General features: G+C 44.4%; 1 protein-coding gene across 6 annotated transcripts in view; it reads right to left on the minus strand.

The window, feature by feature from the left end:
• Positions 1 to 14,772, minus strand: part of PPP6R3 (protein phosphatase 6 regulatory subunit 3) — a 144,888-nt gene that overhangs the window by 24,988 nt on the left and 105,128 nt on the right. For all 6 annotated transcript variants that reach the window (XM_082269817.1, XM_082269815.1, XM_082269818.1 and 3 more), the window contains exons 17-19: positions 14,517 to 14,647; positions 11,107 to 11,232; positions 380 to 529 (exon numbers count right to left, since the gene is read on the minus strand). In XM_082269817.1, coding sequence (XP_082125943.1) covers positions 380 to 529; positions 11,107 to 11,232; positions 14,517 to 14,647 — 407 coding nt within the window. The remainder of the gene's footprint in view (positions 1 to 379; positions 530 to 11,106; positions 11,233 to 14,516; positions 14,648 to 14,772) is intronic.

Below are 14,772 nucleotides of genomic sequence, written 5' to 3' on the forward strand. Positions count from 1 at the left end.
TTCAATTCTATTGAGACGCACTAGAGGTGTGCCATAAACTCACTGTAAACACAACTATGGCATTTACAGTGCATTCAAGGTGCAATAATTGCAAAGCGTCAAAAGTTCTCATTCACCATTTTAGCCTTGTACAAAATAAAAAAAAAAAACATTTCACAGGGCATTTGAAGAAGAGCTTTGCCTGACAAAATGAATGCCTGAACAAACCCATCCAAAATGCTCAATAAACCTATAGGTGCTTTAATACACTTTAAAGTCTGCTTTAGAATTCAAGGCCTGCATGAAAAAGCCCCAAAAGAGGCCGTTTTAGCTTGTGTCTTACAGCGGGAAATAAATTACCTTTTAAGACGGGATTATAGCAACTGTAAATCATAATTACCTAACCGAGGATGTGAATTCAGAAAATGAGGCCCAGCCCGTTTCTTTTGTAGACAATGGCTCTTCTGTGCTCCACACATCTGATCCCACTGAATCTAAATTGGCTACATGTGCAGTTTCCATTGGTATATCAAAGGTTGCTGGCCAATTGCTTGCTAAGAGGAAAAGGAAAAGATAGCAAGTGACGGAAAATGTTCAAGTAAAAGCAACTAATCAGAGCTAGTTTTGCATAACTGCCGGTCCACACTAATGCGATCACAGACCTAGCATAGGATTCGGAGCACACTGCTCCTAAAATCGCATGCGATGTCTGTGCGGTGCGAATTCAGCCACAGGTTGTATGGCTGAATTCGCACTGCAATCGCAGTGAACACGCACAGGACCCTTTTTTGGTCCGCAGCAGAATCGGATTGCATGGTGGTTCACACCAGTGCGATCCGATTCCTGTGCGAACTGTCAGATCGCACTGCTATATGCAAACTGATCTGCGGGTGTCGTTAACTTTGAATTGACACCCCAAGCGTATCGCATATGGCAGTGTGAACTGCCTGTGCTGCGGATGTGATGCGGGAACATGCAGTATATTCGCAGTGTTCCCGCATCGCAATAGTGTGAACCGGCACTTCGAGAGTGTAAAATATTTTTTTCTTCAGGTAAGCTACATAAGGCAATAGAAATGTAACCGCTCCTGCTCATAGTTACTAGATCTGAAAAAAAAGGCTTCTTTACACCACAACCTTTATGTTCAGTGCGAAGTTATGCTTGCGCATTTACATGCACTTGTAATGTAAGCTGCGGTGCATTTGACACATTTGCTTTCCTGTTTTTTTTTTTTTTTAGCCATTTTTATGATTTTTTTTTTTTAAATGAACTACATTTACATGCAATCGAGGTGCATTCATGTGCATTCTGGTTCATATGTGTGAAAAAAATGCAGCATGCTATACTTTAACCTCTTTCGGACCGCCCACCGCATATATACTGCGGCAAGACTATATATCCAAAAAATTGCGCAATTAATAATGAATCAATCTGTGATCAGATATAGATGCGACAATAAATACGCGATACATAAATGACCAAAAATAATAAAATAAAAAATGTAAAAATATATCTACTTGTGAACATATAAATTAAATTTGTGCAAATGAGCTAGTGCAGGTGCAAATGTAACACCTTCGAACAAACCATCAAAGTGGCAATAGTGCTGTGTATGTGATACTGCAGCAGGAATGCCGGGCTGCGCAAAAAAACGTACATGTACGTGATTTTTTGCAGGGATTTTCATTGCACACAGCAGAAGCCAGTCAGCGGGTAAGACCTGGCAATCGTTCCGTGGAATGACAGAACGGCAGTCTGCCTATGTAAATAAAGAAGGCCTCTGTTCAGTCTCCAGAGATGTATAGTAACTAAGTAGAACTACTTCATTACTGTACTTAAGTACCGAACGGCGGTATCTGTACTTTCCTAGAGTAGAATTTTTTTCTCCTACTTCCACTTTTACTTCACTACATTTGTTCAATGATTTCAATATTTCTACTCCAATTTTTTTTTGTGCTGCATAGTTACTAGTTACTATTATAAAAATGACCACTGCCAGAACAGTAGATGGCAGGTTTCATGAAGCTCAAAACGTGTATTATCAGCGCATACGAAAATAAAAGCTACTGTATGTATAAATAAAAGCTGCATTTGAAATAATAAAACAATATGATGTTCAAACTTTTGACTTCTTTCTTTAATAACTACATAACAGTACTTGTACTTTTACTTTCAGTACTTGAGTAGCAATTTTTTTTTCAAAACTACTGGTACTTTTACTTTCAGTACTTGAGTAGCAAATTTTTTTTAAAAAACTACTTGCAATACTTAAGTACAAAAAATGTTGAATACTTTAGTACTTCTACTACTCAAGTCACTTTTTGATCGAGCACTTCCACTCAAGTCACTTTTTGATCGAGCACTTGTACTTTTACTCAAGTATGGGTTTCGAGTACTTTATACAACTCTGTCAGTCTCAGAGGCAGAGAGAGGTCTCGCATTGCTCTTTTCCTCTAGTACCATCCAGTACAGTTGGAAATCACTTCCTAGGAGCACACTTAACCTCTTGATCACCCCTAGTGTTAACCAGTGTCATCTGTACAGTAAAAATGCATTTTTTTTTTAGCACTGGTCATTTTATTGGCATCACTGATCCCCAAAAAGTCAGATTTGTCCGCCGTAATCCCGCTAAAAATCGCTTATTGCCGCCATTACTAGTAAAAAAAAAAGTCCATTAAATGTATAGTTTGTAGACACTATAACCTTTGCGAAAACCAATATAAACTTAGGATTTTTCTTTTACCAAAAATATGTAGCAGAATACATACTGGCCTGAAACTCCTTAAATTTTTTTATTTTTTTCAGGAGCGAGGAAGAACCCCAAGAGACTCACACCATGCAATGTACTTCTTCCATGTACGATGGTAGAGCTTCCTAGAGGTAGATTTCATAGCTTTCAACAGTGTAGGAATCACCGACTCAGATAAACCCCTAGCGTTCAACAGCCAAGCCGTCAAAGCCAGCAAGTGTAAAGCCGGATGGAAGATTGCGCCTTGGGACAGCAGATCCTTCTGAGAGGAAGCTGCCAAGGAATGCCGGTGACCAGCCACACCAGATCAGCGTACCAAGCCCAGCTAGGCCAGTCTGGAGCCACTAAGATGACCGGAATCCCTTCTGCCTCGATCCTGCATAGAAGTCTTGGCAGAAGCTTGAGAAGGGGAAGGCGTAAACCAGACGCTGCTGACAACACAGGGCCACCAGTGCATCTGTGGCATCCGCCAGAGGATTCCTTGACCTAGCCACAAACCTCTGCACCTGTTGAGCCGAGACACCAACAGATCCACCTCAGGGGTGCCCCACCAGAGACACAACTAATTAAACACCTCCGGATGAAGGGGCCACTCCCTGCGGTCCAACCCCTGCCGACTGAAGTAATCTGCCTGCCAGTTTTCCACCCCAGGAATGTGTATGGCTGAGAGGGCTGGAACGAATTGTTCTGCCCACCTTAGAATCCCGGCTACCTCCAGAGCCGCCAGGACAATTCTTGTGCCTCCTTGGTGATGGACATAAGCCATGACTGTGGCATGGTCTGATTGAATGCAACCCTGAAGAATATCCGTCCAACGATCCAGACAGTCTGATCGATTGGAATTCCAAGACATTGATTGGGAGTTTGCAATTTTTCAGCGTCAGATCCCCTGAGCAGAATGCTTGCCAAGGACATTCCCCAGCTGGACATGCTGGCATCCGTGGCGACCACGTACCAGACTCAGCCAGCTCTGATTGTCCAGATAGACTGCGGAATTTTGTCCTTTTTGGTCAGAATTTCCCTTGCAGGGACCTCGATGGAAATGTGCAAATGGAACTAATTCGAAGGTAGAAAGCATCAGGCCCAGCACTTGCATGCAAGTCCGAAGAGATGACCATTTGTTGGACAGCAGCAGGCGAATTGCAGCCTGCAATTTCTGGAGTTTGGACTCGGCCTTAGCCAGAGTACTCCTTTCTCTTGACAGTTGGGCCCAGATAGTCCAGTATTGTGGACGGAACCAGAGCAGACTTCTGTAAATTCAGAATCCAGCTGAACTCTTGCAGAGTTCGTATTGTGATCTCCAGGTTCTCCACCAAAGCAGAGGGAGACTCCGCTCGCACAAGGAGATCGTTCAAGTAGCCCAGAACCTTGATCCCCCGTTGGCATAGCAAAGCTAGCACCGGGCTAGCACTTTTGTGAAGACCCAAGGAGCAGATGTGAGACAAAACGGTAATGCCACAAACTGAGAATGCTCCTCTCCCACAGCAAAGCGGAGAAAACCAGCACATATTTGCATGTGAAGGTAAGCATCGTTGACATCGATAGAGGGAAGAAAATCCCCCTGGCACAGGGATGGCACCACCATTTGAATGAACTCTATTCTGAACTTCTGCACCCGCACAAAGCAGTTTAGCTCCTTGAGGTCCAGGATTGGACCCACTTTGCCTTCCTTAATGGGAACCGTAAACAAGTTTGAGTAAAAACCCAACAAACGTTCCGAGGTCAATTACCCCTTGAAGGAACAGGTCTGGTAGGTGCAAGTTGGAGGGAAAAAAACCTTGCCGGGGGAAAAGAGCTAAACGCAATCTTGTAGCCAGACTCAATGACTTTGTGGACCCACTTGTCTTGCACCCGGGAATGTCAACGGGTCCAAAAACCAGCGAAGATATCCCCCCACCCCCAACACGGGTGAGAGCGCACCTTAATGCAGAAGGAGCCTTGTCCCCGGGTCAAGAGAAGCCTGATCTTGGCTTGCCAGACCAGGTTCATTTGGATCCTCCAGATGAGGCCCTGAAAGTAACCGAGCTGAGAAGGAAGGCCCACATCTATGGTGAGGTTCCTTGCCCTTAGTACCCTGCAGAAGAAAAGTACTTTTCCCCCCTGTGAGACCTTTAATGTCTTCCAGGGTAGCTACAAACAGGCGATCTCCTTGTAAAGGAAGATCAGTCAAGGCCTTTTTTGAAGTCTGACGCAGTCTCCACAGACCGGCAATTGAGCCAAAAAGACACGCCAAAAGGACCACTGCCAAAACAGAGGCGAGCGGCATCCAAAGAGGAATCACAGATAAACTGCAGCCCCTGGACCAGCTGGTCCACCAGCTTTGCAAAGGCAGGGGGGAGCTGGTCCCTCTCCAGGTCACAGCTTAAGAGCTTAGCCCGCTCAGTCAGAGTTTGCGACACTTGGGGAAATGGTGTATACTCTGCCTCATTGTCGAACCAGCTACAGTGTACATAATGTGGGCCACAGCCTCCGCCTTCTGGTTAGCGAGATCCTTAAAAGGCAAGGGACTCTCCAACCGGAATCATGCTTGCCTTGTTTAATCTGGAAACCAGAGGGTCCACCACCGGTGGCACAGTCCACTTCTTAAGGAGGGTCTCCTCATAGGGGTAACGCCTAGTAAAGCGATTGGGAACCCCACGAGGACACTTTGGTCGTCCCCACTCTTTAGCGGCAATTCTGTCAAAATAGGCAGGGAAAGGAATCACCTTTGTAGCTTTGGATGGCTTGTGAGTGCCAAAGGGCTCCTGCACATCCGTCACAGCTTCAGCTGCATCCACCATCTTCAGAATCTCACACAGAGATAGAATCAAGTTTCGTGCACGGTTGCAGATATGGAGAAATCATCCACACTATCAGAGGATTCCAGTGGGTTGCAGATCCAGCAGGGTGACCTGTGAGTCAGACAGTCTCAGGGAGGGGCCAACGTCCACCCCAAAACCCTCCAGGAGGAAAGGGTAGGATAGCTACTCACCACACCAGGAACCAGGCGGGCACCGCTCCAGGCAGAACCCCTCTCCCTCTAAATAGGGGGATGTCAGCTAGGAGGAGCGCTGCGACTCGGGCCGAGACCCAGTCGTATGCAACCTCGCGAGGCATTTAACTCGCAGGCCAGCCCCCGTCCAGTGGGGCTAAGTCACGGCGGAGCTGAGGTCTGCACGCGCTCGCTAGACTGGTGTGACCACTGGATCTAGATTATCCAGCCCATCGCCCAGTCCGGCAGTGGATTGTAGGACTGCCCATGGGTGTATCCAGAATCCTTTTCTGCCTAGTGTTCTACTCCTGTATCGGGCAGTATAACCCAATGGCTATGAATATGAGGAACTGTGTCCACCAATGAACCAAACAAAACAATTTTTGTAAGAACTTACCCTAAAATCCTTTACTCTGAGGATCGACACAGCTCCTTATCTTCATGACTCATAGGGATGCCCCAAAGCAGTATAATCCTGATGGGTGGGAAACCAAGCAGAAACAAAAAAAAAAGTCTCCAATGGCTAAACATAGCCAACAAGGTAACGTGGAGCTCAACCAGGAACAACTGGAGCTCACCCGGAAAAAATGTAACCCTCAAAGAAAAACTAAACGGAGTTCTCTTTTAAACTGCAGCTTGCAAAACCTTGCGGCCAAAAGAAGCATCCGCGGATGCCAACACATCTACCTTGTAGAATTTTGTGAACGTATGCACAGACGACCCAGTTGCCGCCTTGCAAACTTGTAGCACTGACGCCTGATGGCGAAAAACCCAAGCGGCACTCAGCGATCTCGAAGGAGCCTTCACTGGGAAAGGAGAAACCTAACCCCTAAGTGAATAGGCCTGTACCACCTGATCCATCTGGAAATGGTTGCAGCAGACGCAGCGAATCCCTTACGAGGTCCATCAGTAAGGACAAAAAGAGTGTCTGATTTTCTAAAGGACTCCATTGTCTCTAAATAAACCCTGATCGCCCGAACCACATTCAAAGAATGCAAGACATACTCCTTAAGATGCTGAGGTTTAGGGCAAAGTGAAGGCAACACAATGTCTTAATTTAGATGAAAATTAGAAACCACCTTAGGAAGGAACGACTGATTAGATCGAAGTACCACCTTATCCCTGTGTACCACCAGATAAGGTAAGCGGCAAGACAACGCCGTCAATTCAGATACCCTGTAGGCAGAAGTGATTGCAACCAAGAAGGCAACCTGAGACAAAGAAGGCAGCGAAATCTCCCATATTTTTTCAAAAGGAGGCTTTTGAAGAACAGATAACACCAGATTTAGATCCCACAGAGGTAAAGGGGATCGCCTCAGAGGAGCCACATGGCGCACTCCCTCCCTGTATAAAAGTCCGGATTAGGACATGCGTGGCTAACGGACGTTGAAAATCTATAGCCAAAGCCGAAAACTTGGCCTTCGATAGTACCCAAAGCCAACCGCTGTTCAACCCCTTTGTGCAAAAAGGTCAAAACCCTAGCGATCAAATACAAGCGAGGGTGCACCTTCAGCGATTCAAACCATGAAATGTACGATTTCCATGTACGATGGTAGATCTTCCTGGAAGAGGACTTCCTAGCCTTAAAGATTGTAGGAATCAGAGTCAGAAAGAGCCATCTCTCTCTCTCAAACACCTGACTTTGATCAGCCATGCCATTAAAGCCAGCGACTAAAGCAGGACAGCAGATCTTCCCTGAGAGGAAGTCTCCAAGGGGTATCAGCGACCAGCCTCATTAGGTCTGCGTACCAAGACAGGCGAGGCCAGTCTGGAGCCACCAGAATGCTTTCCACCTCTATCTTGCGCGGAAGCCTCGGCAGGAGTTTCAATAGGGGAAATGCATAAATCAGCCGATACCAACCCCAAGGAGCCACCAGTGCGTCTGTGGCGTCGGCCAGAGGATCCCAAGACCTGGCTACGAATCTCTGCACCTTCTTGTTGAGGCAAGAGGCAAACCGATCGGCCTCGGGAGTCCCCCACCGAACACACAGGAGGTGGAACACCTCTGGGTGTAGGGACCACTCCCCTTGATCCAATTCCTGCCAGTTTTCCACACCTGGCATGTGTACAGCAGAGGGCTGGAACAAAGCTTTCTGCCCAGGCCAGAATCTCGGCCACCTCCTTGGCCTCAAAGACACTCTTGGGGCCCCCTGGTGATTGATGTAAGCAACAGCCATGGCATTGTCTGATTCAATCCGAACTGGACAACCTTGTAGACGAATCATTCAATGACTCAAAAAAGCTATCGCTCGGAGCTCCAAAACATGTGGGCTTCCACAGCACCCAGCCCGACAGGCTGGTGTCTGTGGTTACCTCCGTCCAAAACAACGGAAGGCACGACTTGCCCTGGCATAGTGCTGGAGACTGAATCCACCACAAGAGAGCAGATTTTGTGTTGGGTCTCAACAGAATCACAGAATCCAAGGACTTTGGATCCTTGTTCCATTTTACAAGAATCTCCATTTGCAAAGGCCTTGTATGGAACTGAGAAAACGGAACCGCCTCGAAGGTCAATATAAAAGTATAGAAAATGGCTGCCCATGCAAAATAATGGGAACACAGATCATGAACCACAGCAAAATGGCGGCCCCCACGGCATGCCATGCGGTCTCCAGGATTCCCCCCCAAAGGGGCCCCAGAACAATAGGCATCTAAAGGCAACCCAGGACAATCCACCCCTCTCAAATAAGCGCATAATGGCCGCATTATTACCACCCCCCCCCTCCCCCAGGTAAAACCAGCCAGGGGTAGGGGAATGTCACGGGGTACACCAGATTAGTCCTCTGGGGCGTCAGGGAACCCCTAAGCTCTGACCATTTCAGGGAGGGGCCAACGTCCGCCCCACCAAGGGTTTTTGGTACCAGGTTGGCGCCACTCCAAAAGAGATCACCTCCCACCCTGCATGGGGGTGCTCTCAGCCAAGAGGAAGCTGTGACTCAGGGCGTTCCAGGTCGATGCGTCCCCGGCAAGACTGTCCACTCGCAGGCTTGTCCCCATCCATGGGGGCACTGTCATGGCGAGGCCTAGTTCTGGACTATAACCTGCTCACGCTCGCTGGTCAGGCTGGGAGACCTTAAGGATTTAGATTATCCAGTGCAAAACCGCAGCCGGCTGTTGCTTGTAGTTTCTCTGGATCTTGGTCCTCAGGAACTAACCAGTTAAAAAAAAAAAAAAAAACAACAAACTTTCCCTGTTACAGTCAAGACTGAAGTCCCAGCAGGGAGCTAGGTCCTATTCCTAACACTAGGCAGAACAAAACTGTTTGATAAGAGTCTGAGGGGTTATGCCTGCAGGGACAGCCCCCCCCCCCCCCCCAATAGGCGTGTTTACGTTTTTTTTCCTGCCTAGTGCCTATTCCTAGAAGGAGGCGCATAACCCTATGAGTCAAGATGATAAGATGCTGCGTCTGTCGAATGATAGAGAAATGTTTTTTGTATTCAAAATTGTGCTTTTTTGTTTATAGCTCAAAAAATAAAAGCAGAGGTGATCAAATACCACCAAGAGAAAGCTCTATTTGTGGGAAAAAGACATCAATTCAAGACAACGCAATTGTCAGTTAAAAAAACGCAGTGCCAAATCGCAAAAAAAATGGCCTGGACATAAGGGGGTAAAATCTTCCAGAACTGAAGTGGTTAAATGCACCAGAAAGCACCGCAATGATGTAAACTAGGCTCATTGAAATACAAAATGTTTTTGCATATGCCTTTGTACTGCCAGCAAGTGTGTCAGTAGCAATATTAAAATGCTTGTAAAAAGGTATCTTTTTTTTCTTATTTGTAACCTTATTGCATTTTCTGCACTAAGGTAGGACCTCCTGTGTGCAGCTCCCCCCAAATACTTGAGCCCAATCTCGATCCAGCACTGTTGTCCAAGAGCAGCGGCTTGCTCTGCTCTCTCCCCTTGCTGGACACAGAGGCAGCAGTGGAAGCCTTTGGCTTCAGTTGCTGTCAATCACACCAAGTGAGCAGAGAGTGGGAGGCAGGGCAGAGCCGATGTGTGTGTGTCACTCGTGCATGGCTCAGGATTGAACCCATATGGCTTGCTATGGAGGCACTTGGCATTGGGGGGGGGGGGGGGGGGGGAGCCAGGAACTCCGGATGGGGACCACAGCAGAGGAGAAATGGGGCTGCTCTGGGCAAAACCATTGCACAAAGCAGGTATGTATGAATTGTTTTTTTAAACAAACCTAACATTTTCAATAACTTTAAAACTAAACTGCCTGGGTAGCTTGCACTCAGCTGTGTGTTAATTATGTTGCAATACAAGCTCAATATTACTCTTATAGTAATTTATATTACTCTTATTGCTCAGGATTTGGTTTACACAAATAGCACCCACTGATCAGTTTTCCCTGCAAATTCTAAAAACAAAAAAAACTTTCTGCTACATTCTATATGACAGACTTTCGTTGTGGCTGTCATAGAAAGACTCAGGTGCAGAGACTCAAACCTGAAGAGCAATTACAGCCAACATATTAAGCCAATCAGCGAGCTACTAATGCCATCCATTGACCACTGCGATTCTGCCAAAACTAGTTACCTGAACCTACCCAAAACCATCTCGTAGGTTCACATAAGTGTAATTCCTGAAGTTTGTAGTGTTACAAACTTTTAGCTTCCTGTATCACCATTACCCAATGCAAACTTCTAGAACAAATTGAAATTGTATTCTGACAAGGTTTCAAGTATGCAAGAAGCAGGGTTTCTCAACAGAGTTCCGCTGTATTCTACCTGTCGACTGTAGGCAGGTGATGGATAGATTGTGTCCCCACCTAGTTGACCATCCATCATGAAATGCTCCTATTGTACATGCAAAGCAGCACAGAGAAGCAACATGCTAAGCGTCTGTGCTGTTCCTTGCCAGCCCTCCCATCCTGCCTTTCCCAGGCGCATGTATGTGATATCACTTACGAGAGACTAGGGCCAGCAGGGATCAGTACAGGACCATTACAGCAGCTTTCCTTTGCCACTTTGCATGGGCGAAAAGGGAAACTACTGTAATGTGCCCTGCCGAGCATACAACAAAGTATCTCGTGTAGCTTTTTGTTGCGTTTATTTTTGAGAATTTTGGGGTGTTTGCTTTGTGTTTTTGCAGGTGTCAAAACGCACATCAACAGTGCCATTAATGTCACCGCAAACGACATGTCTTTCTTACCAAGTTTCGTAAACCCAAACAAAATGTGCAGGCATGAATGGGGGCCTAAATAGAATTATACCACAGTGTACCTTCTGAACCAAAAATACAGGATAGACTGGCGGCATACAGCAAACACTGCTGCAAGTTCTGATTTTCAAGTGAAGTTTACCTTAAGCGATCAATTTTAGATTATCTGACATTAAAACCAGATTAAATGCTGGGAGAAAAAAATTCCACATGTATAACATGGAAAACTGTAAATTCATAAGACTTGCCTTCATTAGCATCCACCTCCATTTTATCTTCTTGGTTGACTGTGCTTGATTCAAATAATCCCTGTTTAACAGAGTCCTCTTCCTCAGAATCTGTACTCTCTTCACTGTCTGTGCTTCCTGAGCTGTATTAACAATAGGTAAGCTGAAAAAAACCAGGATGCAAACAAGCCTCTAACAACCAACATTTCTACGATTATCTGTGTATCCTACAATGCTCAACTCTAAAATTCACATTTTAGGCAACGCTAAGTGACTTAATATGCTTGTTACACCGTACTAAGCTTGTAGCCATCACAAACATTATAAGAAAGAAATTGGTAACAAAAATTGTCAACAGATATTGAAATCAATAAAGGTGTCTCTCTCCTATACGTGTACAAAGTCCCAAATAATGAAAGTTCCAAGGTAGTAAATGGTTATAAAAGTAAAGTTGAAGTGAAGGTAAATCGCAATGATGCTGACTTCCACCACAGTGCTCCAATCAACAAACCATGCATATGAGCTTACCAGAGAACACAATGAATAGAATATGCTCCATAGTGTAAGAACGTAAAACACATTATATATATATATATATATATATATATATATATATATATATATATATATATATATATATATATATATATTTACACTCACATGAAGCAGGAGATGAGACTGCATAAAAACAAAAAGCCGGCCGGCTCGTAGTATAGCCCGTCCTTCCGGGTTGCGTGGTGACGTCACCAGGACGGGCTATACTACGAGCCGGCCGGCTTTTTGTTTTTATGCGGTCTCATCTCCTGCTTCATGTGAGTGTAATTATATATAATAAATGTGTTTTACGTTATTACACTATGGAGCATATTCTATTTTTACATGGTGCCATCGGAGGCAATATCAGTGAATAGTTCTTTGGAATATCGCTGTCCTGGTGTCTTATGCCATCTGTGGTTACATTGGATCTGTAGAGAAACGTGATCTCTCAGGAGAATTGGTGTTATGAGCATACTGCTCCATACAAGCTTATCTCATTGTGTTCTCTGGTAAACTCATATGCAGGTGAAGTCAGCATCGCTGCCATTTACCTTTACTTCAACTTTACTTTTATAACCATTTACTACCTTGGGACTTTCATTATTTTGGACTTCGTACACGTATATATGAGACACTTTATTGATTTCAATATCTGTTCACAATTTTGGTTACCAATTTCTTTATTATAATTTTTGTGATTTTTATTGTATTTATTTGCAATATTTGGTCACATTTATGGCACTTTTCCACTGCAAGTACCGGCTCGGCTCCATTCGGCCCTGCTTGGCTCTGTTTGGTTTTCCACTGCATGGTACTGTGTTGGAATGGTTCGGTACGGTTTGCTTTTCCACTAAAGTAAAGTGGGTGGGATAACAACGATTCTCTGACCAATCAGTGGCTAGTAGTGACAAACAGTCAAGACTGCATGCAAAGGATTGTGGGATATGGTACTGGTACGGCCCTCTTGGAACCACAACTGAGGTGGTACTGTTTAAGCGAGCCGTACCGTTCGGTTTCATGTAGTGGAAAAGTGCCGCCGTACCGTTCCAACACCGTACCATGCAGTGGAAAAGTGCAAAAGCGAGCCGAACCGTTCGGTACCATGCAATGGAAAAGCGCCATTATTCTTTTTGAGTATTCACATATGAGATATTTCAGTTCTCCTTCAGATTAGCGCAGCCTCTTTTTCCTTTACTTTATGTTTGGTGTTAACTTACTCCAAAGTGGCAGCTGTTGATTTTTAGATTTACTAGCGTGCGGTTACACACTTGTTATTTAAGCTTTTAGCTATACTAAATCCAAAAAGGGCAATCGATATCAAAATTCACTGTAGAGAAAATTTGTCATACACACACACACACACATTATATATATATATATATATATATATATATATATATATATATACACATATATATATACATACATACATACATACATATATATATATATATATATATATTATATGAAAATTTTCAGTTTGCCATTAGGCCCATTGTGTTTTACTACCTGGTACATTTTTTTATGGGCGCACAAAAAGGGAAGGTTCCATAGCAGCAGCTGTAGCCCCAGCATGAGTCTGGTTATTACCAGTGGAGATCCTTGGTAAATCGTTCTATACAAGGGCGCAGCAAAAATGGATATAAAAAGTACATCAATATGGCACATTTCAATGAATCTCTAACACAGGAAAGCAGAATGGAGTTCGCCCAAAAACTCAAGTCGGATTTAAAACCTCAGCCTTTCTCCTTTCAAGGTACCTTGAAAACGTCACATTTGACGAAACGTGCGTCGGTCGCGGCGTGCTGACGTCACCTGCTTGTGGGAACGAGTGTTGAATAGGACGGGCGGAGGAGCCGACCGGCCGGCGGCCTGCCTATATCCTCGCTGATATCTGTTTCATCTTCTGTAAGTTGCTGTCTTTTCTTTATTAAAAGTGTCTTTGGTAATGCACTATGTAGTGCCTTTTGTTTTTTATATACCATATGATACATGATCGAGTCAGCAATAGAATTTTCTCCTGGTGACATCTACTCCAAGGATTGGCTTCTGGAGAGAGTGGTTTAACCCATGGAAATCTGGGAGAACCTGGCATAATTTGGAAGTACCACTAGAGCTACTGGCTCCGGGGATTGGATGACAGTTTGTGTGGCTCTCACTAATTTATATCTGGTAAGAGGCAGTGGTATCGGGAGAGGGCTCTGTGTGGCACTTCAATTTCCAATCATTACCTTTAATTACACAATATCTGGTAAGCATTTGGGACTTAAGGTCACTGGTGTTTTCTACTATTAACCATCTGGTGACGGTGTGCACTCCTCTGGGTGATGAAATAGCATTCAACAGTATTACGCTATGGATTGTCTATTTATCTTTACATATGACCACCACCTGTGGATGTGAGGACTTCTGATCATATTGACTGAAGGCTGAGGTTTTAAATCCGACTTGAGTTTTTGGGCGAACTCCATTCTGCTTTCCGGTAAGGAGATTTGAATGTTGGTTTAACCATCCACCACTGGAATCATTCATTTTTGGACTGTGCCTTTTTCATTTTGGATACGGACTTGTCATTACTGTGGACTATCATTAGTGTGCTTCATCTGACATTTATCTGTGGATTTAGTACCCGTTAGCGCAACTTAGCCCTTACACTTACCTATTTTTGCTTGTCACAATTTAAGTTGCTGCTGTGTTTCTTAGTAGTTAGCGCAGTTATATTTTCTTTTATCTCTAACACAGGAACTCTGGTCATTCTGGCGCATGACAAAATTAGCTCCCAACTATAATTTATATGCCATATTTTCACAATTATGGGTATGAAATAAATGCAAAGCCCAAAGCTCTGCAAGACTACCATGAATGAGGCAAGTTATAAACAGTTCTGCACCTGGATCTTCTTTGAGTATCCTGTGTGAATGCAAGATTCTTCTCTTCCCAAATATCTTCCTCATCTGATCCGCCATCATCAAACTGCTGTATCCTCTCTTTGCAGCAAGCTTCAAACAAAGCAATGTTGGCCTAAACAAAAAAAAAAAAAAAAAGATTTAGAAATGCTCATTTTAAAATTAACGGTAAGCGATTAGATGACTTAGAGGAATAAGTACACAAGTGCTGTTTTGTTTAAGTGCTGCATTTTTTCACTG

Source organism: Pelophylax lessonae, assembly GCF_965119305.1.
Source record: "Pelophylax lessonae genome assembly, chromosome: 10".
Classification (NCBI taxonomy): Eukaryota; Metazoa; Chordata; class Amphibia; order Anura; family Ranidae; genus Pelophylax; species Pelophylax lessonae.